Source organism: Ascidiella aspersa, chromosome 1 (genome assembly GCF_963924565.1).
Source record: "Ascidiella aspersa chromosome 1, kaAscAspe10.2, whole genome shotgun sequence".
In the NCBI taxonomy this organism is placed as follows: domain Eukaryota; kingdom Metazoa; phylum Chordata; class Ascidiacea; order Phlebobranchia; family Ascidiidae; genus Ascidiella; species Ascidiella aspersa.
The window spans coordinates 34,231,703-34,259,406 of record NC_139447.1 but is presented as its reverse complement, the minus strand read 5'-3'; the positions used below and the strand labels follow the sequence as shown (position 1 = coordinate 34,259,406).

The following is a 27,704-nucleotide window of genomic DNA, read 5'->3' as shown; positions in this document are numbered from 1 at the left end:
ACAAGCGACTAATTCTTAAAAAAGATTTAAAAAAACTAATCCTTGCCAGAATATTACCTTGGCAAGTGTACTCCATGTCGGAGAAGAAGACCATCTCCTGTGAGAAGATGAACATTCCAAGGCGACCTCCGGCGTAAGTCGTGTCGTAAACGGGACCGGAATCGACCAGCAGCTTTTTGCCTTCGTACATTGTAACTCTGCGAAAGAAAAGCACGAAAATGTTAAAAAAATTTCGACAAGGACACAATTATTTTTGAAATAATAAGTCACACGAGGCAAGAAAAATAAAGAATAGCATTAAAATGAACGAAAAAACTTATGAAAAAAGTTTTTTTTTAATTTAGAAGATAATTTTGTATCGTTTGTTGGATAAATGAGATCGCCTTTGAAAAAAGTGAACAGTTTTGAATGATATTTAAGATATAGCCAGTTAGTTACAAGCAAAGCGAAAAAATACATAAGTTAATGTCCATTCTAAATCCAAAAGGTGTATTTTGCGTACATGGTTTGAAATTTGCTATCTTTTGGTGGGCAGGGTAAAAAAGCCCTCTGTTAAAACGCTCTTGTGACTTTTGGGTTTATTGCGTTTGAGAAAATAATAAATGGAAATACCAAGAAAACCAACCAAACAGCGTCCTTAAACCTAAATGACAAGTCAAAATTTTGACTTCCACTTCCGTTTTATCCAAAACGGTTCGAGCTCAAATTATGGATGAAAAAAGATGGTTGGAGCAAAATTGTTTTAAACTTATGTAAAGTTGTGAATTACCTGATGAATCCAGTGGCCGGCCTGTGCTGTAAGTGCCACCTGTAGGCCACCAAATCTTTCCAGCCTTGCTGCATCGGGTCGTACCACAGTGTCTTAACCTGAACAAAAAACACACTAGAGTTAAAATCGGGCGCACACTTAAATAAAGACAAGACTAAACACTGAATAAAAGTTACTCAGTATGGCCGAGGTCGCGATTTCCAACATAACCAAAGGCTATTTTTTTACCCTGACTTTCCTTGCATGAAAAGCGTTAATTGATCGACTTAATCGGTTTGTCTATTGAAGGATCCCGGTGTACAACAAAATACTGTTCACGAACTTGCAAAAATTGAACTACAGGTATATGCTCGGAGTGTGAAGCTGTTTTCTGGATTGTTTCCGGCCATAATTGACAGTAATACCACATGAATTATCGAAAGTCCATCGGTATACAATGGTGCTGAATTAAAGGGTTTTTTTTTAATTCCAAAACGCCATGCTGACGCGATTAAGTGATGAAAAAGCGTTCCAGAATTTTTAAAACCCCTTTAGTTAAACATACAAAAACAGGAAACCGAAGCTTAGAATACCGACAGAAAATTCAACACAACGATAGCAATCTATCAGGGCGGTTTGCAGCGATCCGTGGCGCATTCCACAAAGCCTAAAGACACTTTAAACTCGCGGTCAGGGCATATCAGGCTGTGGCGGAGGGCGATGGTACGCCTTTGCCCGACGCAGGCAAATTCAATGCACCGCTTGCACGCGTTTGCCTCTCGAGCGGCGCTAATCGGCCGCAAGGTATGCAAAGCAGACCGTCGGGCAAAGATTGAGACTCGCGGGGAATGTAAGCTGCATTTACGGCGAGGCCAGCTGCCAAAACCGCACAGAGTTGGTTGGCATATCATGCATTGCTTTAGAGCAGCGGATTTGCCTGCCCGAGTGGGTGGAGCAGAATAAACAACGGGCTTGTGGCTTGCGCTTTAATTTTGCAGGTCCGCGTGAGTTATAAACTCGAGATTAAGTTCACGGCTAAAGTTGTACTCCTCTTAGTAAAAACTAAAACGATTTTAATTCCACGGCAAATCGTTGGCGCATGTAAGTTTTATTTTGCCTATTTAGAATCATTGAAATTTAGCAATTGTTAACTATTTGGACAAACATGGCCTCGTTTTATACAATTGTAGCAAATTTGCGAATATTTTTCTCGATTGTTGATCAAAATTATTATACAGAGCTGCACGTGTTAATAGTCTCTTTTAGTTCTAGTAAAGTTGCAGGTGATTTGAATAGCAAGAAATAGGGTCTCACCTGTCCAGTTGTGTTTCCAGTGTGCCAAAGTGCGTTTCTCAGGTGTTCGCCTGGGCCAGTTGTCGAGTTGACCACCTGAAACAACATAAAAGATTAAAGATTGGCTACAAACCGATTATTTTATTGAATTGCGGATGCAGTGCAGCAAATCACATTAAAGTTTGTCATGTTTATCAAAATATCACCTTGTCTTTACAACAATAGCCTTACCAAAGCAGTTCATAATCAGATTAAACTGGAGAACAATCTATTGATTCGCATTGAATAATAAATGAAGGTAGTTAACAATAAACATTGCGTCTTAAAATTCTTTTAAATTAATTTTACAACAATATGGAAATTGGTTTCAATATTTTAATTGCGAAAACTTGTGGGCCCGAAAATCAAACAGATATTTGCAATTTGCATCGAAAAAAATGCGGAAACACCACATTGGCGAAATTGCTGACGGGACAAGCGTAAGTGCTGATTAGCGTGACTGTGGCCAGGTTTAATTGGTCTTGCTCACGAAAGTTTTGCGGTCACACGGCAGCAGCTCAGTTCGTGATTGAAAAATTACTCCAAAGGTTGACAACAGATTACCGCTGCGTACACAGCAAATTGAATTCGTTCTGTTTACCCTTTGCCTACCCAAGGCAGGATTGCATAAACCACAGGCATTTCGATCGGATCAGAGGCGGTTGCTCTTGCGAATTTCGGGATATTTGATCCCGAGTTTTAAACTCTGTTGCTTTTTAGCGCCAAAGGCCAGAGACTTGTTTATTGTTTACTGTTCAGAGTAATACCCGTGTAAGTGACATGAAATAATCGCTTGCTGCAGGTTTAGTTGCTTCTTAAGAGTTCATGTTTTTACTGCTTTTCTCTTTAAAGCGTTTATTGCATCAACGTTTCTAAGCTTGTTGTTTAAACTCGCTCTTAACGCAAGAGGATCAACGTGAAGACTATACTGAGCTGGCATTAAAACCTTGTTTTCTTGTTAAAGTGTATGCAAATATCACAACACACGAAAAACGAACATTTCGCAACGCGTGGCAAGTGCCAAACAAAACGGAATGTGGATTATACCGCATTTTTAGACTATTTAACAAAGTTTTTATACATGAATCCCATTTTTAAAAGTTATATGTGTCAGTATTTTAAGATCGAAACGCATGTGGGCCACTTTCGATCCTCTTTAGATAACTATCATATCGTTGAGAAAAATACAATTCCCTCAAAGTCAAGACAGGTGTCTAACAAAAATCCAACCTCTTATAATTACCTTGATTTGCAGGGCTCCGTAGGCTTGAGCTTTGGTGGGCCTGCTCTGCCAGTAGGTCTGGGACACTTGCTTCCACATGACAACGTAGAAGCGGCTGGACGACTGGTAGCCGAACACGAAGCCTGCATAGTCGTCGTCGCGGTCCGTGTTCACGAAGAAGGTCCCACTGAAGTCCACAGACTCGAACCTGTCCATTCCTACAGAGCAATGGTCTCAGTTAAGGTGTGTCCGTTTACTTTATGCGAGTTGGGAAGCGTTGGATTGAAATGGTAGTTTGTGTAGGCAATTTGACGATGGCGTTATTTAAAGATGACGTGAAAAGGTTAGGAAAAAGTATGATAAACGGCGAAACTTAAATGATTAATCGCAATGATTCCGCATTTAGATTCTTGTACTATGTGAAAAACGTTTTATTAACTTGGTTTAATTCAGTACTAGAATTGAGTTTTGTTAAACTTTGAGGCCTTTTTGGAGATATTGTTAAGCAACTTAATTCGGCATAAGCATATTATACGTGGGAGCACATTTTGTTCGTAAAACAACTAATAAAATATTAGCGTTAAATTGCTTTAAATGGAAGAAAAATCTATTTCGTAAATCAGTCGAATTGTCCCCAAATTTTTCTATCATACAACTCGTATACGTCAAACATCTTAAAGTAAACCATTTTGCCCTTTCTAAACATGTATCTGCGTCATCCACTAAACCCAATGATCGACATTAAATCTAACTCACCTATGGCTAGCCCTGGGTCGCAGTTGACCTTCTGAACCAGTTCCTTGCCTCTGTGTCTGACCACCCAGTCAGGATCCACCTGGAGGGTTCCGGTGGGGTCCAGGGGGATAATGTCGAACTTGCTGAAGTCGGTCACGCTTATGGCGGCGTTGAGAGGGCAGGCGTCCAGGGCGTCGGGAATATCGTCGTCGTCGAAGTCGCCCTCGCATGCATCTCCACGTCCGTTGCCTGGAAAAATCATGTCAAAGGCGTTATTCGACTTTTCCTGGCTTTTTAGGTTTTGGGGGAAAATTTTTTTCTACACTTTTTCGGACATTTCTGTTTTTTGAAACAACGTTTTTGTTCGATTTTCCGGATTTTTTTTTTTAAATTACAAAAAAAAACGTTTGTTATCAAGCGTTATTCGATTTTCGCAACTTTGGATAATTGCCAAAAATGTTAAAAAACATCAGCGAGCATTGAACAGCGTCAGAAATGTAATCTTAAAATACATATTTCCATATATTAAGCATTATTTTGATAATCAATGTTATTCAAAATCGTATTGTTAACTGAAAGTAAGTGCAGATATATCCACGCAAATCTATATTTATGGCAACACGAACTATTTGTTTCGTTGTGTTACAAAATTTCACTACAGTAATAGGTGCCCCTAAAAATTTAAACCGTAGTAATCCAAACACTTACCGTCAACGTCCAGTTGGCTTGGGTTGACCACGAGTCTACAGTTGTCACGGTGATCCAGGATTCCATCATTATCGTCATCAGAGTCGCAAGCATCACCTGAAACAAATTAGGATCAGGGGTTAAATAAACCGCTAAAACCAGTAAAGCTATTTCTATTATATTAAATTATGATGTCCTGGCGAAACAAAAAAAAGTAGACACATTTTTATAAGCTGTAGAAGTTACGCACACTGTATTATGCTTTCTTCTTTTTTGCAATGTTACAACTTGTTTGTGCGATTTTTACGATCTCGCCAACTTATTTTAACATTTGTAAATTTTAACGCAGTTTAACAAAAGTGAATATTTGCAAAATAGCAAAATTAAACGCTTAGAAAATATGCATTAAAAACTATCAAAGATGTTAAAATCGTGCAAAAAATGCCAGACAGTTAAACGAAAAAATCGTAACGTAAAACAAGCAACAACTTTTCAAAACACTGTTCGATTTTTTGTAAAAAAAAGTTATTGAAATAAACCACCCACCGATGCCGTCATGGTCGTGATCTGCCTGGTTGGCGTTGGCGATGTATTTGCAGTTGTCCAAGTTGTTCTGGACTCCATCTTCATCCACGTCCTTGTTTGTATCGCATTCGTCACCAACGTGATCCGAATCGCGATCGCTCTGAAAACAGAACAATATTTTTAAAGCTAAATCACTAGGTCTCCTTAAATACCTAATGAAAGATAATATGCTCCATCATCTTATTATCATACAGTTACTACACGCAAAAAGGCATGGTATGATGGGTTGCCACACACGCCTATGTATCTGTTTCCAAAAAGACCTAAAAATGGATCACTCGATATATTTTAAAGATAATTTGAAAACAAATTAAGTTACTGTACGTGTATTAACGTGTTAACGCACGTTCATCGTGCGTAAAAAAATTGTTGTACCTCCGGCAACACATGTGTTACAGCTATTGAAAAACAGTATGCAACAACGTCGTATACGTCCTCGTTGAAATACGTTTATAACTGTACTTAAAGTATACGTAAACATACGTAAGAGTGCGTGAAGGTGATTAGTGGTATTATACGTCTATTCCGTATATTCGGCTAACATATTATTCGTGTACCCATTATGCGCAAACTTCTGTAAATAGCGCAAAACTAGCAACTGTAAATCATTTTGTTTAACAAAAGACCAAAATATTATTTAATTAGCATCAATAAAAAGCGAATCCTTACCTGCGATGGGTTGTGCATCAGAGGGCAGTTGTCACACATATCACCAACACCGTCCTTATCGGAGTCAGCCTGCTCCGGGTTGTACACGTACACACAGTTGTCATCGCCGTTCAAGATATCTACAATAACCCATTAGGTTATTAATTTAAACTCGATGCAAAAACTTACAGAAAACCCCAGTTAACACTTTTACCTCACATCACTAAAATATGCAACTCCAGCACTTGGTTTCGTTCTAATTATTAACAGGCCAAATGAACGAATTACACCCAATTAAAATGTGAGCCAAATTGCGTAAAAGATAAATACAGCCCTAAGTAAAATCAATTTTCAAATAACTTTTGTAACGTTAAGTCATTTCACTTTTCAAATAACTTTCGCCAAATGAAGTAATTTCTTTCAAAATACTGAAAATTAAACCTCTTAAAATTATCAGGGTCTTAAAAAAACATTGTCCCAAGTTACAGTTCAAAGTCATCACAACACACAAAAAACCAGCACATCAAAAAGAAGTAAATATTCTCACCGTCTCCGTCAATGTCGTCGTCACAGGCATCGCCAAACTCGTCCCCGTCAGTATTACTCTGGTCTGCGTTCCTTCGATACACGCAATTGTCGCAGGCGTCACCCACACCGTCTCTATCCAAGTCGTATTGGTCTCTGTTTGGGATCAGTGGACAGTTATCCTGCAAAAAATTAAAGGTTGTAGTTTTATACTGATCGATGATTATTTTTTGTATTTTTTATTTTTGGTGTGTTTATTTTCATTTCATGCTACATCACACTATTGGGGTACTGTGTTTCTTTATTTAATAAAATTTAAATTGATTATCAAATTGAAATTATGGAGAAGAGATATTCTGTACATTTGTTTAAAGGAAGTGCATCACATCGTTTCATATGGACTTTATTCTGAAAAAATTTAACTTTTTATTTGAATTTCTAGATAATTTTTTGCTTAAAAAACACAAAAAATTCTAGGCAAAAACACTTTTTTTAATTTGAACTTTGTCGATCGCTTTAAGCTATCAAATTCCCCCTTCAGGTAAACAGCCAGCTAAAGTGTGGGTGGCATAGCTCAAAATTCCTCTAAAAACTCCGAAAGTGGCAAAGTGGGGTTACGCTTCCGGTAGGGGTCCCAGCGCTGCGGGGTGGGGGTGAAAAGGGTCAAGGCCAAGTCAATTGCCCCGCCTAAACCCGATATGCACGCCCGCCAGCTCGGTAAACAAATCCAGCATTCACGCCGGTGCCATTTGGGTTGAAGGCTTTTGTCTGCCACGGAATTTTGAAGCTTTTGTGTAATTCTACTCGAGAAATGCAAAGGCCCCCCACCATGTCGCGAAGTTGTGTGTCAAAGTAGACCATCCAGTAGGCTCATACAAAAAAAATGGTTAAGAATTTGAGGTGATTTTTTTGTAAATAAGTTTATCCTTGTTAAGAAATGGTATACGATGTTAGCCAGTGCTGAAAAAGATTTTTTTGTCCTTTTTTTATGTTTATAAAACTGGTTGTTGCTAGTCTACATGTTTTTAGATGCCATAGGTAACAATGGGATAACCTGTTGCAATAAAGTCCTGTATTTACCACCCCTGTTCGTAAAAAAACTGGAATACTGCTACTGATTGTGTCGGCTAAGTTAGAAGTAACCTAGAAAGTACCAGCTATTCCTTATGAAAAAATTCATTATGGAAAAAGTTTCCTTACCCTGCTGTTATAAACGCCGTCGTTGTCAATGTCGTCATCACAGCTATCCCCGATGTTATCCTTATCCTGGTCTTCTTGTCCACTGTTGGGCAGCACAGGGCAGTTGTCGCCGTGGCAGGTGAACTAAGCAGTAAAAAATCAACAATTTAGCACATTTCAGCCGCCGGGGGCGCTGTCGAGTTGTTATGTTTCGAAAATAAATCAACAAAGTCGATTGTTATAGTCTCGCCCACCTGCTTTCCGTCTTTCTCGCACGTAATTGGCTGATCTGCCCATCCGTCCAGATCCGTGTCGTCGGCGCAAACCAGTCCATCGCATTCGGCACACGTCGCGTACCCGGTCAAGCACTGTGTGACGTAACAGTCGCATTAGTTTAAAAGTAAACAAAATCCGAAAATTGTAAAATAAACTTGGAAACACGAGGCTGGTAGTTTTAACTGTTTGTAACTGAAAAGTGCGATATGAGATGTTATTTTTAATAAGGTTTACGGCAACTTATCAAATGATTAATTGGAAATTTAAGTGCATTTTTTTAACATTTCTGTGTTTGCCAAACAAATATTGGATTACAAGATATGATTGTCTCCTTTGTAAAAGGCCTATTAATTTCAACAAACCCTTCTTTTGGAGGAAAATATAAAGCTCTATTAAATACAATTGTACCAGGTTTTTAACAGTTACATCACCGAGTCGACACGTTGCAACAAAATTTAAAGTATTGACTGGGAATCAATCTGAAATAACTCGAGGCAAACAAGTTTTGTTTTCTAGTTCTGCTCGGGGCTGTACGTCATTGCTTTTGTTCGGGGCGCATTCCAGGAATGCCAAAGAAAAATATATCACGTATACACCCTTTGTAGTGCAGTATGCCATATATATTTATAGCCGATACACCGGAAGATATGGTGGTAACTTGAAACCGAACAAGAACATTGTTACAGCAAGTTATGCTGTAGTGGGAGTGTCTGACTATGCCACCACAATAGAGGGTCTATGTTTTTACGAAAAGCAACGCGTCATTAAATACACATAAGGGCGCTTAAATTTCAACCACAGGAATATAAAATAAAATGCACAACAGGCAACATAAACCGCAATGCCCACCACAGAAGCATTGTTTAGGAACAATTTGGACATACCGGATCAGTATGGTACCGTAGATCACTGCTTAATTAAATGGGTTATTGACTTGCCTTCTAAGATTTAGGGCCCTATATTACTAACGAAAATCGCTAAGCAAATATAATGGCAAATCTACGCATGACGTACCACAAAATAGCTCAGTAGTGGTTGCACACTATAATTATATCAAACGATTCGCTGTTATTAAAGGATTTATGAACTTCACTGGAGCAGTGAATCTGCTTGATTGCTCGTATGTTGAGAGAAAGGATTGTTAATTATGTGTAGTATGAGAAATTGAATGGGTGGTCCGAATGAAAGCTGTCAATTTGTGGCCCGACACAGGTATTTGCCTGTCATTTCATTTTGCAGTGAAATGAGATAGGTTTGGTTAACTTCTGTGGTTTAATAATGCCGGGGAAATGTGTTCCCAAAGTTGTGAAGCCTTAGCCGTTCATTAACGGACTTGATTGTGCAAATGTTTCAGTGTAGTTAAATTATATTGGCTTGATTTAAAAGGCGGTTTTAATAATGTCGATGAAGTTACACATTGTCCCGTTTTAAGTGACCTTTTAGCTGTACAGCAACGAACTTGTTTGGGAAAATGTTTAGGTGTCGTAAAAAGGTATAGGGTGATCAATTAATGAAACGATGTTAAACATTTGCTTTGAATGTGCAAATAAACGTGTACAAGGTACAGTGGGGTACTAGTTCCAAGACGTATTGTAGCAAAACATTTACTTAACTATTGTTGAACTCTCGCCTGCATGTTATACAAGTGATAGTAGTGCGCTTTGCAAAACGAAAGTTGTTCGTTTAGCGTAGAATAGAATCACGCGTGTTAATATGACCAAGGCTTCGGATTTATTTCGGTTATGTACTTGATAACCATAGTTAGGTTAGCAGTGGTCGATTTAACCAACGGGCGTTAATTCGAACCTTAACTTCGGTATTTAACATTTATTTTTGTTTAAAAGCGGTATGTTTTTTAACGGAGAAAAGAGTTGGCTTTTCGTAAATTTCAAGTCAAAACAACAGTCATGCTTGAATGCATGCTATTCCTTAGCAAAATGATAAATTTAATGCACTCACATATTCTAATGACTTAATTGCCTTGCATTAAGGCCAATACCAAGTGATTAGATTGTTGTTTTTGTAGAAAATGTGCCGGTAACTTTTTCAAGTTTTCCTTGTGCCGCAAAATAAAAGAGTTTGCGAACCACTGGTTTAGGTCAATTTTTGAAATGTATTTCTAACTTTTTCAACAAATCCAACAAAACCTTTCAAAAGGTTTTATGTTCACATCATTCCTAAACCATAAATCTCCTTGGATCACTTCAGTCAGTTCGACTATTTAACTCACCTTGCAAACGTAGGGCGGTGAGATGGCAAGGCCAAGGAACACGCACTTTGAGTTATCCGGGCACGGGTTGTCGTTCTCCGTGCACGGGTCCATCACTTTGCACACCTGCTTGTGGGCAAGCGCGTATTCTGCCCCCACTCCGCTTGGTTGGTCACCTGCAATCGTCGCGAAATATTAATCAAGAGAAAAAAGTGGCGCAAAAATGTTGTGTATTTGCATCTATGATCGTTGAGGGGTGGAATAGCTGCCGAACACGTTTTTTCGTGTCTTATATATATATTTTTTCGTGTCTTAGATATTACGCATAGGTTTTAAAGGTGAAATCGAAAAGTATTGCAACTAAAATAGAAAAACATTATCATTGTATGAGTAGAATTAAAAAACATGTGTGCTAGAACTATGTGGTATTTAACTTTTCGATTTTTATGTTAAATCATTCGCGAATGGCATGTATTTGATTACCTAGAAAACTACAGTGCAAAGCTATAGTTACCTTTGTATCCGTTGGGACAGGGCAGGCAGGAATATCCAGGCACCTTGTTGTGGCATCTGTGAGATCCTTCATGGTGAAAGCAAGCGTCGGGTACCAACAGACACTGAAAGATACAACAAACCTGATAAGCTTTCTGACAAAATATCACCCCGTATGATATCGCTGCGTTGGATTACCTCACATTGGCTAAACCGAATACGCAGAGTTGATTTTATCTTAGCGCCTATTCCCACGAGGAAAGCTAAACTTTGCCAAAGATTCTCGCTGCCGCAAAAAAATCGGCCGAGAGAACGGAAAACCGTCCAACGGTGTGGGGTATCGGCTTTGATCCGATAATATCGGACAAGCCTGAGCCGCAAGGCGGGTTCACCGAGGTCCGCGAACGTCTGTTGTTCAAGTTCAAGAAAAGCCGACTTTGCCCCGTTTGGCAAAAACAGCTCGTGATACGTTCGAGATATTTCGACGGTTGGTCCGAAGTGTTTTGGCGAAAACTTAAGTCGGGGCAAATTAACGGAGACCGAACGGTGCCGTGCGTCAGTGCGGTGTGCGGCGTAATCAGCGGCACAAATGACCTTGACCTTGCCTTTGCTTCGAGGCCTCTCTGGTTTCGGTAAACAGCGTTTGCGGTGGCGGGACAAAAGCAGGAACGATGCTCAACGCGGAATGAGACAAATTGGAAAACAAGGGTTTCCTAATTAGCGCCGTCGCCGTTTCCTCTGCTTTCTGTTTGCGTACAGTAATGGACGTAGCCAAAAAATATTTCTAATTTCTAATTTCTTCGACATACTGTTTTTAACTTAGGTTTGGTTGGAGTAAACACAATTTGCAAAATGGTAAAACAGCAGTTTAAAGCGGCCAAATTGCCTCCTAACATTGTTAGCGTGTTTGTTTTACGAAAACTCTCAAACTATTAATTATTGCTTGCTTCATAAAGGGCTAGAGCGATGGATATAGGCTTCGCTACACGTTATCCACTTTCTCAAAGGCGCCTGCAATGCCGCTAAACCGTTGCGCAACTGGTGAAGATCATCTTTCGTTTTACATCGCTATAATCGCGCACGGATGGCGCAATATCTTGGGCGCGATCCACCTCAAAGTCCAATATTTCCGAGCCGATATTTTATCGAATTGTGAGATTCAGCAAACCAGCCAAGGTTGCGATCGAACACGCAAACAGGTTTGACTGACGCTCTTCTATCATGGAGCTTATGCGTGGCTCGCCTTTGCAATTTGCACCACTGGCGTCTTAAAGAGTCAACCGGCTTTTCTAAGTGCATTCCGAGACGGATTGCGGGCCTGGATTCTGTTTTAATTACCGATGCTACGATGAGATTGGAGCATTTGATGAGAGGCGTGCAATTGAACCGCCGCAAGAGTTGTTTTTTTGTTTTTGCTAAGGAAGAGGATTATGTTGGACAGGCGCGATTAAAATCTTTGCAGCGCCTGCAAAATCGTAAAAGGTCTTGGAATGATTTGAGCACGACCGCTTCATGTCGGAATTTGGTGAAAGCACGATTTATAAAGATTAAAGCACAAAAAGCACGATGTATAAAGACTAAGGTAGAATAGCTGTCAGGATGTAGTTTAAGTACAGATAAGCTCCAGACAAAGCATCGGCATTTTCGCGGAAACTGAGTAAAGCCCTACCTATATTTTCAACTGCATATATCGATTTTCGACATATTTTCAACTTCCGAAAAATACCCTATAATGTTAGGATAAAACCAATAAAGGAGCTAAAGAATCTAATCCAGTAAACCTCAGCTGGAAAAACAGTTTACAAAGTGCCCTAAAATTGAATGTAATGCGCACCGAAGAAAGGGCTTAAACTTGCCGTGATATAGCATAAGCAGGTTACGGGGCTTCACAGGTCAAAGGCACTCGGCTTACCTCGTTAATATCGACGCACTGTTTTCCATCGCCTTGCATTCCAGTGGGGCAGGAGCCGCACACGACCGATCCATCATCGTACGGTGTGCATTCCACGCTCGGATAACAGGGGCTCGACAGGCATCCGTCTGCACATTTCATAAACAACATCGTGGCTTTAAGCACTTTCAAGGTTAATGGGGTCTTGTTCGGTTCACTTGGGACTTTTTAACGATGCACCGGGAACGACTGAATATCCGTTTACGCGGTTATTTGACAGGCGTATGAGGTTCGCTGTTGTATAAGTTGAAATTGATGCTGCGGATTGGATTGAAAGCCCCTATATATGTGGCTTAATGTCAAATATGGTTAGTCGGGCTAAAATATTCACCCTTTTAAGCTTAAATCAACTCTCTATAGTCAGGAAATAGTCAAATATTAGAAAATAGTTTAACGTCAAATGTACGCAGTGATTGAGTATCCCTAATGGGTTGGGGTCGAACTCAATTGCCGGTAAAACCTGTTTGACAGGCGGAATAATTTACTTTTTAAGCTTAAGATAACAAATCAAAACAAGTCAAAGATTGGCTGCGATTAGAGAATCTCTAACAGAGAAGTAATGTCAATTTTTCGTCGGTGCAGAAATAATTTGACAGGCTGCCGAATTCGCTTTTTCAGGCTCAAGTCTTTAAAATCTAAAAATAGATCGGCAAATAAACGCTGCGTTGAGAATCGCAAATTATCGTTTGATGGTTAACTCAATTTCCACGGTTTAACGAATGAATGATATACTTTAAGTTTTAGTTGTCAGTGATTGAACGCTTTCGGCTGATTGGTACCGGACAAATTGGATATTTGCGTTACAGTGTTAACGAAAATCGTTCCAAACATTGCTAATAAAAAGCGCATTTAAACTCTTTTGCTATGCGTACAATTTAAGTTAAATCACTAGAAAAAGGTCTTTAAAAAATCTCTTTAATCGCCACGTTCTTTAATGCCTTAAACTCACACAAAAATATTTTTAAAAGTCTCGACTTACTTATGGGACAAGGTCGTTCTTTGCACGAGTCAGTTGCCTTGCTGTCCCCAGGGCACGCCTTGCCTCCGTGTTTGGGCTTGGGGTCGTTGCATCGGCGGCTTCTGGTCCTGAACCCGGTGTCACAGGAAACGCTGCATTGGCTCCACTGGCTCCAACCGCCCCACGAACCGTCGACTGTAAAAATAGGGGATATTTTGGTTTACGAAACATCTATATATACACAATGTGTGTATAAGCCCTTCTAAAGTCCTACTGACCAACGATACTTCAAAGTATCCGTTTTGTCATTCATAACACATTCTCCCCTCCCCTTACCAAATAAGCAAATCTAAGCAATTTGATTCCAAGTCAGGAAGTTTATCCAAATTGCTACAGTCAAACAAAATAGTGTTATCACAAAGACGTGAGTAACGTCTAATCAATAAAAACTAAGAAAAAATATATATAGGCATTCAAGTATTTTAATACAGTTGTAAAATCAACCGCTCACCTGGACACGGTCCCATCTTGCATTCCTTGGTCTTCCGGTCCATTCCCAGACACTCGGCTCCTCCAAATTGCGGGACTGGGGAGTTGCAGCTTCTGATCCTGGTGGACGATCCCTTTCCGCAAGTGACGCTGCAGGTAGACCAGCTGGTCCACGGCGACCAACCTCCGTTACGGGGATCTAAGGGTTGAGGAAAGGGTGGATTCAGGCTTGATTTTGTTAAAATGTATGATGTACCCAGTGTTGTAGTGACTTAAGTCGAACACTTGAGTGACTGTTTTTCAAATTTGACTTGACTTTGTCGATTCGATAAAATAACGTGACTTGACTGGACTTGGACTTGATTTGCGCTAATTATGACTTGACTGGAATTGACTCGGGCAACTGATGACTTTGACTGGGACTAAACATTTTTCGTTTGAGAAACACTTTCGATCAAAAGAAGAAAATACTTGAGCCCTCGGCCAAACGTAATAAATTCAAACTCACGCAAAGATAAGAGGGGCCAAAATTAAACCTAAACACGTAAAAAAATCAACCAAAAGTGTTCTGTACCTTTATTCACACAGGGATCTCTGATACAGTTCCTGCTTTGCAGAGTGGGTCCGTTGCAATCGTGGAAGGTTCGATCGCACGATCTACCTCGTTGCTGGATCCCGATTCCACAGGTCATGGTGCAGTCGGTCCAGCTCGACCAAGGTCCGTACTCTGGCTCGCTGTCTGTAAGTAGAAAAATAAATGCGTTATTTGTTGTGTGCAAGACCGGTGTTCTTTTTGAGCTGTCGTTAGTACTGTTACCCGTGAATTTAAGTTAATAGGCTTTGCACCGTTTTTATGCTACGTTTGTTGTAAAAATATACATTCATTGACATCTTAGTTTTTACAAAGCAAACCCTGAACGGTAAATTCCTCTAGAAATCCTAAAACAGCCTTGAAAAGATTTTTTCAAGTTAAAAAAATGTATATAGTAGATTTTACTGCATAATAGCTCGAAATCGTTCTGACGATAGTTTACCAACTTATTTCCATTTTTCGAATATTTTGTGAGTGGGGAAAAAAGGAAACTTTCAGCAATCTACAGACTTACAACCTTTAGTGGAATTTGAAAAACCTGCCTTTCTCATAGGTTAAAATCACATTGCCGAAGAATTATGATTCTTTCTGTCTAATTATAGCAGACTCGAGATTTGCGCTGTTGACTGATGTGCACTTGCCCGAAATGTCAAGTAACTTTGAGCGAAAACAAATTGCCGTTCAAGGCTTATTAGGTCACAAAGGCCCGTGGCAACAATGGAGATTGAAAGTGGTGTGTTTCGACTACATTGCTTTCCGGGCTAGGCGCCACGGAAGCGTGACCGTGTTGTTTTGGGGGCCATTGTCACTTCACAATGCAAATTCGAAAAGTCGATTGTCCCGTTGATGTTTAAAAACAAGACCTTCGTCTGGGCGGGAAAGGCCTAAAAGGCGGGAACCGATGTCGCAGATTTGTCTCAGATGACTTATATTGTGTTGTGTGCCCAGGTGAACTGTTTCCCCTTTACACAAACTTAAACTTTGCCGTGGAAAACCAAAGCGACCGCCTGGCCGCCAGACTGGAAAAACTGCTGGTCGGAAATTAATCAATTTACAGGCAAAAACGCAATTCATACTGTTTACCCGAAAACAAATACAGTCCTATAAAGCTATCGTCGGAGCAAAGGAAAATGATGATTAACCCCAACAGAGGCACCGCGTTCAATTTCACCCTTTAAAAAAATTTTCATTCTGAGAAAATGTTAATTTTAGTAAAAATGTTTTTTTGGGGAGCATAGCTAGTAAAAACGAAACACGAAGGGTCGAAGGCATTGGGATTCGATGGGCGTGTAAACAGGGCATGAGAAGAACGCCTACAACCGCAATACAAACAGCATCGATAAACGCGAAAACAACATGTTTTTATTGCGCCCTAATTCATTCGGTAGCCTTCTAGAAACTAACCCGGACAATCTATTGTGGCGCATTCCAGCAAGGCAGGATTCAAGATTAAAGTAAACACTCGCGGTGGGTCTCGAGAAGAAGCACTTAAACCTGGATGGCTTTGGCGATAACATTGAGATTCGGCCAGAAAGCGTCAATCTTAACCAAAGGGAAGCATGCAGCTCGAAAGTTACCGTCTAATATCTCCAAAAGTACTTATGTTATTGGTCGGAAATTTTTACTCAATACTCAAATCAACCTAACCTATACAGCAATCAGATCAAAAGTGTTATAAATATAAAAAAAATATGTTTCATTAGGATTAAACTTGTATTGCTGGATTGGTTAGGTTGCACAGATTAATATATGAAAACTTCCGATCAATACCTTCATTACTTACGGAGATATTAGACGAAGGATTTTCGATCTCATTGCTCTCTTTTTTCAATCTAAAGCCGGGGAAGGTTTGAGTGATGGAGAAGACAGCTTAAGGGCTCCAAACCCAGGAGGTATGTTGGGATTAAGTTTGCCCTGAATGCGGGGAATGTGAAAGCTAAAGGGGAGAGTTTACGGAGTCGCCCTCGCTGCGCTGTTTGCCGAAATCCACGCCAAAGCATTTTGGCCAATAAACCACGCTCAGAAGGGCAATAAAAATGGCGATGGCTGAAAGCGTTGATGCCTTTGCATTTTAGACGGCGATTCTCGCTGTATGATGTGTATATATTTAGAACGGCGCAGCGTTGCTCGTTGTACTTACAAGCCTTCAGTCGTTTTTCATGTTTTTTTTAACGACGCTAATTATTTTGTAATATAACGACGCAATTTATTTTCCCATTTGAAATCGTTTAGCGCAGCCACGGCTTCAAACAAGACCGGCAAATAATAACAAAAAAATCGTTAAATTTGTGATTACATTTTTCGTTTTGATATAGTTTTTTTTTTGCATTAGTGCCTTGCACGCTACCGCCATGCCTTCGTCAACAGTCAATCAAACGACGAACTCAGCGCACTGCAGAGGCGCCAACGCGTAACAAAGTCATCACAAAACCTTTTCCGTATTTGGACGCGGGCCAGAACGCGAGACGCGGCAGGTCAGCCTGTGACGTCATAAACGCGAGAGCCGCACGCGCCAAGTTATAAGTAGCCCAAAAAAGCTCGTCGAAAAATTCCCTAAATGCCTGAAAGTTGGCGGACTTGCGCGTTTCGTGCGAAATATTTGTGTTTCGCTGCATTTTTGCGGCTTTAAGCCTAAATACCAATTTCCTTATTCATTTACCTGTAGACATATTAAGTTTTTTAAGTCATTTTTATATTTTCTAAGATGTTTTGAGATAATCACATTTTGCTATCGTGGAAAGTTTACTATTGATTGTTCTGTAAGATATAAGGGGAGCATTGTATATTTCACAATAAACCATTTTTTTAGGTCTGAAAAACACTATTTTAGCAAGTTAATCAACAGTTTATTAACGACCATTTATTTAAGGAGTGGACTAAATGTTTCGCCATGTATATGATCAGTCTGAAATTTAGTAATGATGTTGCGAAATGATAATATCAAGCACACTGGTTGCATGCACCTAATATACGTAAACTTCGGACTTCGACCCACATAAAAGCCAAATCTTTTGATTTAGGAGGGGGGCATAGGTTTAAGAGGGCAAAAAACGTGTGCCATCCTTATTTATCGAACGCCGCCGCAATATACAATCATTGTCGCTCGACCAATTAAATGCGCCGACAGGTTCATTAGGTCATAACCTCACCACGTATATGCACGCCAATTTGCTAGTTTGGCGCCAACTTTCTAAGCGGGAAATAGTTAAGTAGATTTATTGCCGGTGATGCCTATTTGCCGTGGGCAAGGTTATATCAATGATAGTCGGTGGTAAAGTCGAAACGGTTTTTTTTTCTTCAGTTTTAAATGGCGGATTTACGTATAAATTAAAAAATGCAAGGATATTTTGTTATTGCATTAAATATGTTAGTGAATTTACGTTAGCATTTTGCCTAAACAACGGTGTTAAGGCCAGGTTTTTTTTAAGGTTTGGGTGACCGCAAAGTAGTTTTAAGAGACCGAAAGTGTTTCATTGAAATACCAAAAAGTTGCAAGTCCAAAATTTGGGAAACCGCTGGAGTTTTGGGGGACCGTTTCGGTCCCCTAAAACACCGTAAAAAAATAAACTGTTGGTTTAGTCTTATTGCTTCAAAGAGCGAAACGACATTCCTATTAAGGAATAACAACTGTTTTTTGCTATTGGTTTCAGTACTAAAATGAAATTCCTATTTAGGATAAACATCTGTCGTGCGGTATTGGACAACGTTTTTTCGCTGTTGCTTAAATGGCGAAACGAATTGCCTATTTAGGAAAGACGCAACTCTAGTTTAAATTGATTAAGATGTCTTTTTATAACATCCGAACAATTCACCAAGTTCTTTCGGTTTACCAAGTTCTGTACTTAGTCTAATCTTTATCATTGATGTGCAACCAGAATCGTTTGTTTTCACCATTCGGATTCAGGCAGATTTTGTTTTTCGAGTGAAAACTTTGATTAAATTGATTAATCGACTTTTTCTCCTCTACATCCCTAATTCCCGATCCGGCGGTTTGGAAACTGCACCGAAATCCACCTTATCGCGATCGTAAGAACTGATAACGCCCAGCCGTCAATAAACATTGGCAAAATGAGCAAGGCGTTTTTCCAGACGGTAAATAACCCAACATCGCCCATCAATAAACAAGCGGTAGATGCAGGTGCGAGCAAGACTACAAGTTCATCGGCTTAGACTCGTTCCAAAGAAAATCACAATGTCTACCGCGGCCGTGTAAATTGTAAACAAAAGCCCTGTAAGAGTCGGGATTCCCGTGAAATTGAAGCGGGGTCTTAACAACCGCTTTGTGTATGCGTGCATTACCCTCGTCAATCTTGCACGCTGCAATATAGTTGGTGATAATAATCCGCTAGCTTTGGCTTCACTCGAGCTGCGAGATAAATTTCGGATGATCAAAAACTAGTCTTGAAAATTAATTTGCCCTCCCCCCTTTAAAACACAACAAGAGATAATGCGGTAAACGTATTCAATTATTATCAAACTTTTTCAAATTGATTTCAATTGACTATCATTTTTTGCGACCTAAATAGACTTGAAATGCATTTTATGGTTAAGAAATGAAGAAAGTATGATTAATAAATGTTTCGATCTACATTAACATATGTTTCGATCGCTTGTTTAGTCGATCTTTAGACGAAAAAATTTTATTAGCCTTAAATTTAAAGTTTTTTTTTACTTTATCATAGCAGCAAGAATTACGATTCAAAATATTTTCCAAAAATGACGACACAAAAATTCGCGTGGGAATTCGCCAGCAAATAAGCAGCGCAATCTCAACCAAAAAACAACAACAACATTTACGAAGCACTCGAGTTGACTTCCGTGGGTTATTTGGCCCACAACCCCGACCCCGGTTCGCACGCGCCCCCCTATACCCCCACCAGGGTCTGTTTATAGTGGGTGCACCCCATTTGCGGCCCAAGTGCTTTGACTACTAGCCCAGGTTGCGCGCGCAAATCGCCTTGTAATTTAAAACCGGACGCTTGGTGTTCGATCTCCTTGAATATTTAGCTTCGTGGCATTTAAAAAGCGCCTCGGCGGTTGGACACATTGTGGAAAAGTGGGTAGGCGAGTGAATTCGACACCTCCGCATTCCCGAGTCCAAAGAATCAACTTCCGAAACTCGTTTGACACTTAGCGTCATCTTTCACAACGACAATGAGAAATTCCGCCTTGATTTCGAAGACGATTTCTCCCCCAGATGGAGTTTAGCGCTTCCGTTTAACTGCAACACAATCTTGCCGCTATTTTTAGCTCGGTTTAAAGCGAAACGCACCGACATCGCCATGTTAGGAATTCGCCCTTGCGCCCGGGAAAAAAATAATGGGGTTTCCCCGGAAAAGAAAGCGAGGCTGACCGATTGACGTCAGGATTAAATGTTGGTAAGATTTCTGAGCCGAATATGAACCCGAACTAAAGATGTCCGATACTTGTTTTTATTTCCGATCAGTGATATTTTGGGAAAAAAAACGACGGTGCGAACCGCTACCAAGTGAATTCGATATTGAGCTAATTTGAAAAATATTAAAATTTAACGTACTAAAGTAATGTTTTTGAGGTTAAAGTTAAAAATACTGACATGGTTGCTTTCGATTACTAATTTACCGTGGTTTAAAAAATAAAATTTAAGATAGATAATGCCAATCCTAAAATGCCTCCATTATTTGCTATGAGATCGGCACCGATGTCACCATAGTATCGCACAAGTATCAAGACTATTGTTGCGTAATTTATTATTTGGTTTTCTTTCTATAATTTGCTTTATTTTACTTTACTTTGCGTTGCGAACTGGAACAGTACTTTTGGCGAAACACTATCACCACTTGGCATCCATCAAGTATGGGTATACCACCGATATATAGTGCCGCAAAAAATACGACGAACGGCTATTGGTTAAAACGAAGCCAAAGGAAACAGGTCCCGTCAGATTTTAAAGCGTTTTTTTAAAATAAGGTTTTATCGTCCCACGCGTGCCAGGCACTTGACTCACCACGCTCCTTATCTTTCGTGACTCCCGAGCGCTGGTATTAATCGAGATATAGTTACCTGGCCACTTCTGAGTGTGGCGGTCGTTCCTGTTTAACTAGGCCTTTCAGGTTTTGCCCGTTGTCCAAAAAAAGGAAATGGCCGAAGTTTGTAATTGCGCTTCTACTTCGAGTTCAGCTTAGGACATGTTTAATAGGGTTCATAGCCTGTTTTAAAACTCGCTTTGTTCGCGTTAAGCCAGCTATACGCTTTTTGGCTTTATGGAGTTTAAATGGAAACTTCTTTTAACGCGAATTTTCTAATTTTAACGAGATCTATAAAACCAGCAACCTTTTTGTAGAACTGCTGAAAACGCGTTTTTCGTGGAAGGCGAACCGCTTGGGGGGTTCTGCGCGGGCAGCGTTTTCTTTCAAAAATTCTCCGCCAGTCGCTCACCGTTTGCGTGATTCACGGCCTTTGGAACTTAATCTGATGGGGGAATTTTGGCGTAGATTGCAGTCCGAATGCTTGGCCAGCTTGTCACGTACTTTACGCGAGTTCGTTGTTTTTCGACAAAGCCGTTATCTCAACGCGAGAGACCCCGTGGGCGACGGTTTAATTTGCAACTTGTAAGTTCGTGGATATTACAACGCGGGTGGCGAAGTATACTTGCAAGGTCGGCATAATTGCACCGAGCCAACGCGGTGAACAACGCCGAGTAGAGTGTTGACCAACGCTATTTTAAATGCCCGAAGATAAGAAACAGTTTATGAACCGCTCTGTAGGGATACATTTTTTCAACAAGAAGAAAAACAACGCAAGGACATTTCCCGAGCAGAAAGAACTCCGGCCATAGGAACGATTCGATTTCAGCGGAGGGGGCACAAATTGAAGTAGCACAGCAGAAATATTTGCTAAATTACATCCAACTACTTTAAACTGGCAATGGACTGGTGATTTCAAACTTAAAGGATTTGTCTGGATATCAACTAAAACGTCGCCAAACCGAATGACAAGCTCTCTCGTCAATCGTAGAATGCCTATAGTGTTTCAATAGCCTCGTTTTGAAAGCGCGGTTTTCGGCCTTACGTCGGTGTGGATTCCTATGGATACAAACCAGCCCCTACCCCTTCTGGCACGGATACGCGGGTCCGTTAATCTTTCGGGTGTTGAAGTACACAAAGCGGCCAAAACGTGTCGCTATTTGATTGTGGCTACGTCGGAGCGATTATACTCTTTCAATTTGAGAGATCGCTGGGTTATTTTAACCCCGACCCTGCAAATTTCAACACCTCAAGCCTGTGCCGCATTTTTGCCTTGGTAGACACTTTTGGCCACAGATCCATTAGTTAAGGTGTGTTATTCCATTGAGCGCAAAAGTGAATCAATATTTTTCGGTAAAGTAAGTAAATCATTCATATGTTGGTTAGATTCATAGAATGAAGGCTGCTGATTTCTTTGTTCATTTACTTTTTGTTAGTCTTTATAAGGTTTTATTTGCTTATACCACAGTATCATAGGTCCCTTTTAGTCCCATGAACAATAAGTTTAAATTGAATATTCGTTGACGAATTTGAGTAATAAAACGCTGCTGTTTGCCTATTATTTTCCTAAAGAGTATCTTTACTTGATTATTTTGTTTTTAAACTTGAATACAGAATTTTTTGAAGCCTATTTTTCGGAGTTTGTCTTGTAAAACTTACCGGCGCAGGAATGGCAGCATTCTCCTGCCTCCCTCACTACGTCGATGCAGTTCAGCTTCGGACATTCGGTCTTGGTGCACGAAACCACCTTGTTCTAAAAAGTAAAGAAGTTGTCAAGTTTGTGTGCCATATGCTTAACCAAGAATGATTGCACCTCTCGCCGACAGAAAGCAATAGGAGTAAATATCGGTACGGTCAAAAGTAAAACTGGTGCAGGCTTACGAAAAGCCAACGGTGGAACAAAATAAAGCAGTCGTCTTAAATTTGGGTGTCGTTAAAGTACAATGAAAAAATTGGTAAAGGTGAAAATAGAAATGGTACAGCCTGACGAAATTTACACGGCTAAGACTTTAGATTTTTTGTCTCGTGGTTTAGGTGCCACAGTTCAAACCGGAACCCGTTAGCCCGCTCACCAAGCAACAAAATTTATAAATAAACTGTCGCGGTGAAATGTGGACGGCTGTTACATCAGGCAACACTACAGTTCAGGTGCTGACAAAGTGCTTGGAACACTAGCAAGATACAACGAGTTAGTCGGTTAAATAGCTAGATCAGATCAGTCGCTCTCGCATCTAAAAGCGTTCCAGCGAAGCACGAACCAGTTGCGAGCGGCCGAATCAGCAGACAAATCAAATGCCGCGCGGGCCCGACTCGGTCGAAAATAGCCGTTTCCAGACGGTTGTTTATTCGCTTTACGGCACCTGAGCCAGCGCTAAGTGCCCGATAACGTCAATCAGTTTTCCCGCGGATTACGGAGCCACGTGTCCGACAAGCCAAAAAGTATTTTTAGGGTCGTTTTGTTCGTTTAGAGCCGGGCGTGTTTTTTCCGCGTGGAGCCTGAGTTCGCGACCTTGCGCAAAATAAAAAGAAATTGTTTTCTAGGACAGTATTTTTTGTTTTTTTTAGGTCGGGCTTAGCTTTTTTTCGCTTGAGGCCTGAGTTCGCGACCTTGCGCAAATTAAAATAAGTTGTTTTTTTGTTGACGCTAAATTCTGGGTTGGGCTTGCAGCGGGGCGCAGCGGACACAGAGGAACGCCGTAAATTAAAACTTTAGAAAAGAAGCGCCGGAAATTTGCAGCGGACGGTTTCATTGCAAAGTTCACAATGAAAAACGCCGAACAGGCTTCAATAATTTGACATACAAAGGAATTTTTCGGTTGGAGATCATACTAAATTTCAAAACCGTTTTTTTTTTTATAAAAGTTTACTAATAAATTTTAATTTGTTTTCCAATATTTTAAAGCCATTTTATTGATATTTAGATGAGTTTTTGCTAACCTTATTGATTTGAGTTGACTTAAACAGACAAATTTTACTTTTGGAGCAACGCTGGCAATAAAAAAAAGCAGAATCTTAAAAACGTCGCATCTTACGTATTTCTTCTTCCGCACTCCCCCAATTTTTACCTATTTTAACATTGAAATATTACAGGAAAAACATTTTCGCTACGCCGATTCTTCGAAGTATATTTGCTGCATTGTCCTATTAGGGTCAGTATACGACTTTAAAGATATACGAACTGTGTATAAACGGTATTAGAGCCGCGTGTATTGCTCTGATGGGATGACATTTACCAGATTCGTTCTCGGTACAACATTCACACGTACGCTATACACAGTCAAAAAACAATAGCAAGCTCACCCTGCATGTACAGTTGGTGCAGTCGCCGTTCTGCCAGCTCTTGTCGTGCTGGTACTCGACACCCTTGTACAGGCAAGACTGGCCGAAGAGACGCTCCAGGGTGGGAGGAGCCAAGGCCTGAGCTCCACAAGTGAAGTTGCAGTCTTCCAGGAGGACTGACTTGACGATGGACCGGATGTTGTCCAGCCCTAAGGCGGGGGAGGAAGGGCTGGAGGGCCGCTGATGACGTCGCTGGTCAAGGTCAAGGTCGGCGCCGATGTCGAACTGCCGCGAGCGAGGAGCCGCTTGAACCGGGTTTTTCATGGAGGCGATGATTTCTGAAGTCGGAGAGAAAATATTTCCTTGATTGTTTGAACACTCTCAAAAGATTTATGTACCGACTTTTGATTTGATTTAGTTCAGGTATTTTAAGCCTATACTATTGCGTGATATACTACTATCGGCGTGGGCCGCGCAGTGTTAATTAAATCATAAATTCAAGTGAACAAATAAAGATTGATCTGCTTAAAAACACAGTTTAACAATTTTGTCGAAAATAAAAAGTTTGCTGCTTTTGGTAAATACCAAATATAATGTTTTTGCTTTTCTTGAAAAAGCAACAAGTAAGTTTTTTTCACTTAATTACTTTTTAAGGAAAACAAACAGATGCAACCTAATAGCCAAATTTCATTTAAAGTGTGTTATTGGCCTTCGAAGACAATTCGATTTCATCCCTAAAATTGAGATTTTCGTTATATTTACCTGTGCATCCTTGCTGGGAGCGCATAAGGTCCCGCACGTTTGTCATGTTTCCCACGTAGAACTGAACCTTCTGCATCGAGCCCTGGAAACACAAGAGCAAAATACAGCGCGGTTAAAAGCAGAGTCAATCGCCTCTTTGTTGCGGCGCTTTTAACAAGCCCGCGTATACAGTCGGCAAACATCGTTAAAAACTCGGCAACGGAGTGTTGCTCAGTGACTGCATTGATTCAACGTCCTGGCATTAATTAGCCTACAAGCCACTTCGTTTAGCGAGGTCGTTATCGCGCGGAATTATAGGCTTCGAAAACAACCCCCATGCACTGCGTATGGCCGGCAAGAGCGCGAGAATTCCATTGTTCAATCACAAATGAGAATGCGATAAGCTGGGTACACACACACGGAAGCAGAGTGTAATGGCCGTGTTATTTCGGCCACTCGACAATTTAAGGGGCCAGGGGGGGAGGGGGTTGTTTTTCGTCGCGTCTTTGTTGACCGAGCGGCGCGTTTGGCAACGGGAATTTACGGCCTCTGATTTTCCTGCCGCCGACTGGAACAAAGCCAGTCGTATAGCCAGGCCACTCGAATCTAACGCTGTTGAACTTGCCGGCTGCCGTTGATTTACTGGAGTGCCTGTTGTTTTTTGCCTTGGAAGAGAAAAGCGCCTTCGGGATTTCGCTGCATCACGATTAAGGGTTTGCGCTTAAGAGGTTTGGAATGATTATGTGTGGCATTTTCTTCCCAAAATACGCAGTAGCGTTATCTTGAAAATTTATGGCCTTATATTTGTCGTAGATTTCGAGAATTATCACAAATTTTGCGCATATGACCTGGTGTAAAATAGGATTTGATACATAATACACACTCAATTTTGACCGATTTTCAAACTTTTAGTTTCTAATGATGGACGATATTGCTGACGAAGCAAGTGAAACAAAGGTTACACTGCTATTCGAGCTTTGTACTATGACACAAAGTCACACAATAACACAAACACATGCTTTATTTGTCAATTTGAACCGACATTAGACTTTGTTCCGTACCTGTAAACTCTGAATCGTGTCAAAAGCAAAGGCGCTCAAATCAATTTAAAAAAATATTTTCTTTCGTTACAAACAGCTCTAAACTACAGTGAATTTCATTGGAACTTATGTCAGTTATAAAATATTTGCCTATGGTAAACACATTACGCACTCACCTTGAAGCCGGCGACGCTCCTGTACGAGTTTGCGAGTCTCAGGTTGCTCTCGCGCGCGTCCAGAGTCCTGTAGAAGCGGGATCTCAGCTCGTCGCTCCCAACCAGCTCACAGTCAACGTAGAGGCGCACGCGGAGTCCGCTCACCTCCAGCGCGATCCGACGCCATTCGCGGCCACGGATGGACGCATCTTCGAAGCTGGCCGAGTTCACACGAGGCCCAATGCCGTAGAGAAGCTGGACCTTGTCCTTCTTACTGTCAGCCACTACTGCGAAATGGCTTACCGGGATTGAGGAGCCTCTTGCCGGAGCCACGCTCACGATCGCTCCTCTGTTCTTTGGATACTGCTGGATGCTGGCCAGGAAGACAAAGCCGTCGCTGGTGGAGAGGTCGGATGCGAGGCGGGAGAACTGCTCTTCCGAGGTGCTCAGATCCTCCCGGAGGTTCTTGCGGAACTTGTAGGCTGGAAAGAGCGGGTCTGGGGCGTTTGTGGTCGCCTTGACGCTCTGGCGGATGGAAGAGGTGCGGTCGTGCACTTTGGTGATGATGCCGGTCGAGATGAACATGTCGAACGGGTTCTGGGAGCCTGGGTATGATGAAATGAAAAGGGATTTTGCGTTATACGATAAGACGGTTGTGCAACTTGTTTTTTTCGTGTTTTACATATTTGGCGCGTTTTATGTTTTTCAGATTTCCCCCCGAAATGCTTGAAAAACATTTTTCTCTATTTGTTCCGTTGGCAAATTTAGATTTCCTTGAAAGCATATATTGAACACCGATATGTTTGTTTTAATTGCAGTGTACGTAGAGAACTAAAATTAATCAAAAAAATGCGAATGTAAAAAAAATATATTGCACACTTTTTGCCTCTAGTCAGACTTTTCCCAAACATTTTCTAAAATAATTACCAAAGTATAAAAATCTTAATGAAAGTTAACGATCTACTCTTCTGGATAAAGTACGATTATGACTCACCTTCTCCCATGGAAAACACCAGGCCGATCAGGCCGAGAAACAGAAGTCGTTTCATCGTTTGTAGAAAGCTTTGAAAAACGATTTGTTGCAGATAAAACAGGTTTATTCGAATATAGCGCTGAAAAATGTGGTAAAACAATGTTAAAAGAGCAAACAGAAAAAATAACCCTTGAAGAATACGTAAAACGACAACAAATACTTAAACATAAATGTTAAGCCTTTGCTCGCCTAAAAAAGTATTATTCTAAATTCACAAAAAGCAATAACCTGCCTATATATAATGGTCTTATATATAGGGACACATCAACGACAAGCCGCTTCTAGGCAAATCTCTATACGGAAAGTTCTAATTTTTATTGCCTTCCATTACAGGCCTGTGTTGATTTGCAGGTGCGGGCTTCTCCTTATTCGATTAAGGGTGGCTCGCACGAACGCGCTAAAGCCATTTCAAAGCGCAGCCAGCACAATAAAAGCGGCGACGGGGCTTACGCGTGTGTCGGGCAGACGCCAATTTCGGCATTGGGCGTCTGACGGGTTCGGGTACACGCCCTGACTAATTAAATTCTCCGCAAAGAGCTTTAAGGCTCGCTTACCGTCAGATCAGATGCAGACTTAAAACTGATTGAATCCAATTTTATTTTTTTGGTGTAAAAACTGAAAATCACGGTTAACAATAACCCGGAATCCAATTTTTTCCACTTTAATTTTTTTATCTTCCACCACGATAAAAATGGCCTCTTTTTATGTCTTCCTATCGTCTTGCCTCACAATTCACAACTGACCCTTTCAAAGCACAAGCGCCTGTATTTATGCCTTTGCCGTGCCTCCTTTCTCTAAAGCCGTCGGCATACCTGCGGCCCCT

General features: G+C 40.7%; 1 protein-coding gene across 1 annotated transcript in view; it reads right to left on the bottom strand.

Moving 5' to 3' along the window:
• The window catches only part of LOC146169930 (thrombospondin-1-like), a 28,849-nt gene extending 1,246 nt beyond the window's left edge, over positions 1-27,603 (bottom strand). The window contains exons 1-22 of the mRNA XM_083394502.1: positions 26,843-27,603; positions 25,870-26,453; positions 24,675-24,756; positions 23,934-24,250; positions 22,293-22,386; positions 14,611-14,775; positions 14,059-14,235; positions 13,569-13,742; positions 12,551-12,678; positions 10,661-10,763; positions 10,168-10,322; positions 7,916-8,029; positions 7,683-7,805; positions 6,505-6,664; positions 5,979-6,097; positions 5,271-5,409; positions 4,746-4,841; positions 4,059-4,286; positions 3,324-3,520; positions 2,063-2,137; positions 770-867; positions 58-197 (exon numbers count right to left, since the gene is read on the bottom strand). Of these exons, the coding sequence (XP_083250628.1) occupies positions 58-197; positions 770-867; positions 2,063-2,137; positions 3,324-3,520; positions 4,059-4,286; positions 4,746-4,841; positions 5,271-5,409; positions 5,979-6,097; positions 6,505-6,664; positions 7,683-7,805; positions 7,916-8,029; positions 10,168-10,322; positions 10,661-10,763; positions 12,551-12,678; positions 13,569-13,742; positions 14,059-14,235; positions 14,611-14,775; positions 22,293-22,386; positions 23,934-24,250; positions 24,675-24,756; positions 25,870-26,453; positions 26,843-26,897 (3,523 nt within the window). The 5' untranslated portion in view covers positions 26,898-27,603. The remainder of the gene's footprint in view (positions 1-57; positions 198-769; positions 868-2,062; positions 2,138-3,323; positions 3,521-4,058; positions 4,287-4,745; positions 4,842-5,270; positions 5,410-5,978; positions 6,098-6,504; positions 6,665-7,682; positions 7,806-7,915; positions 8,030-10,167; positions 10,323-10,660; positions 10,764-12,550; positions 12,679-13,568; positions 13,743-14,058; positions 14,236-14,610; positions 14,776-22,292; positions 22,387-23,933; positions 24,251-24,674; positions 24,757-25,869; positions 26,454-26,842) is intronic.
• Positions 27,604-27,704: the final 101 nt, after the last annotated feature.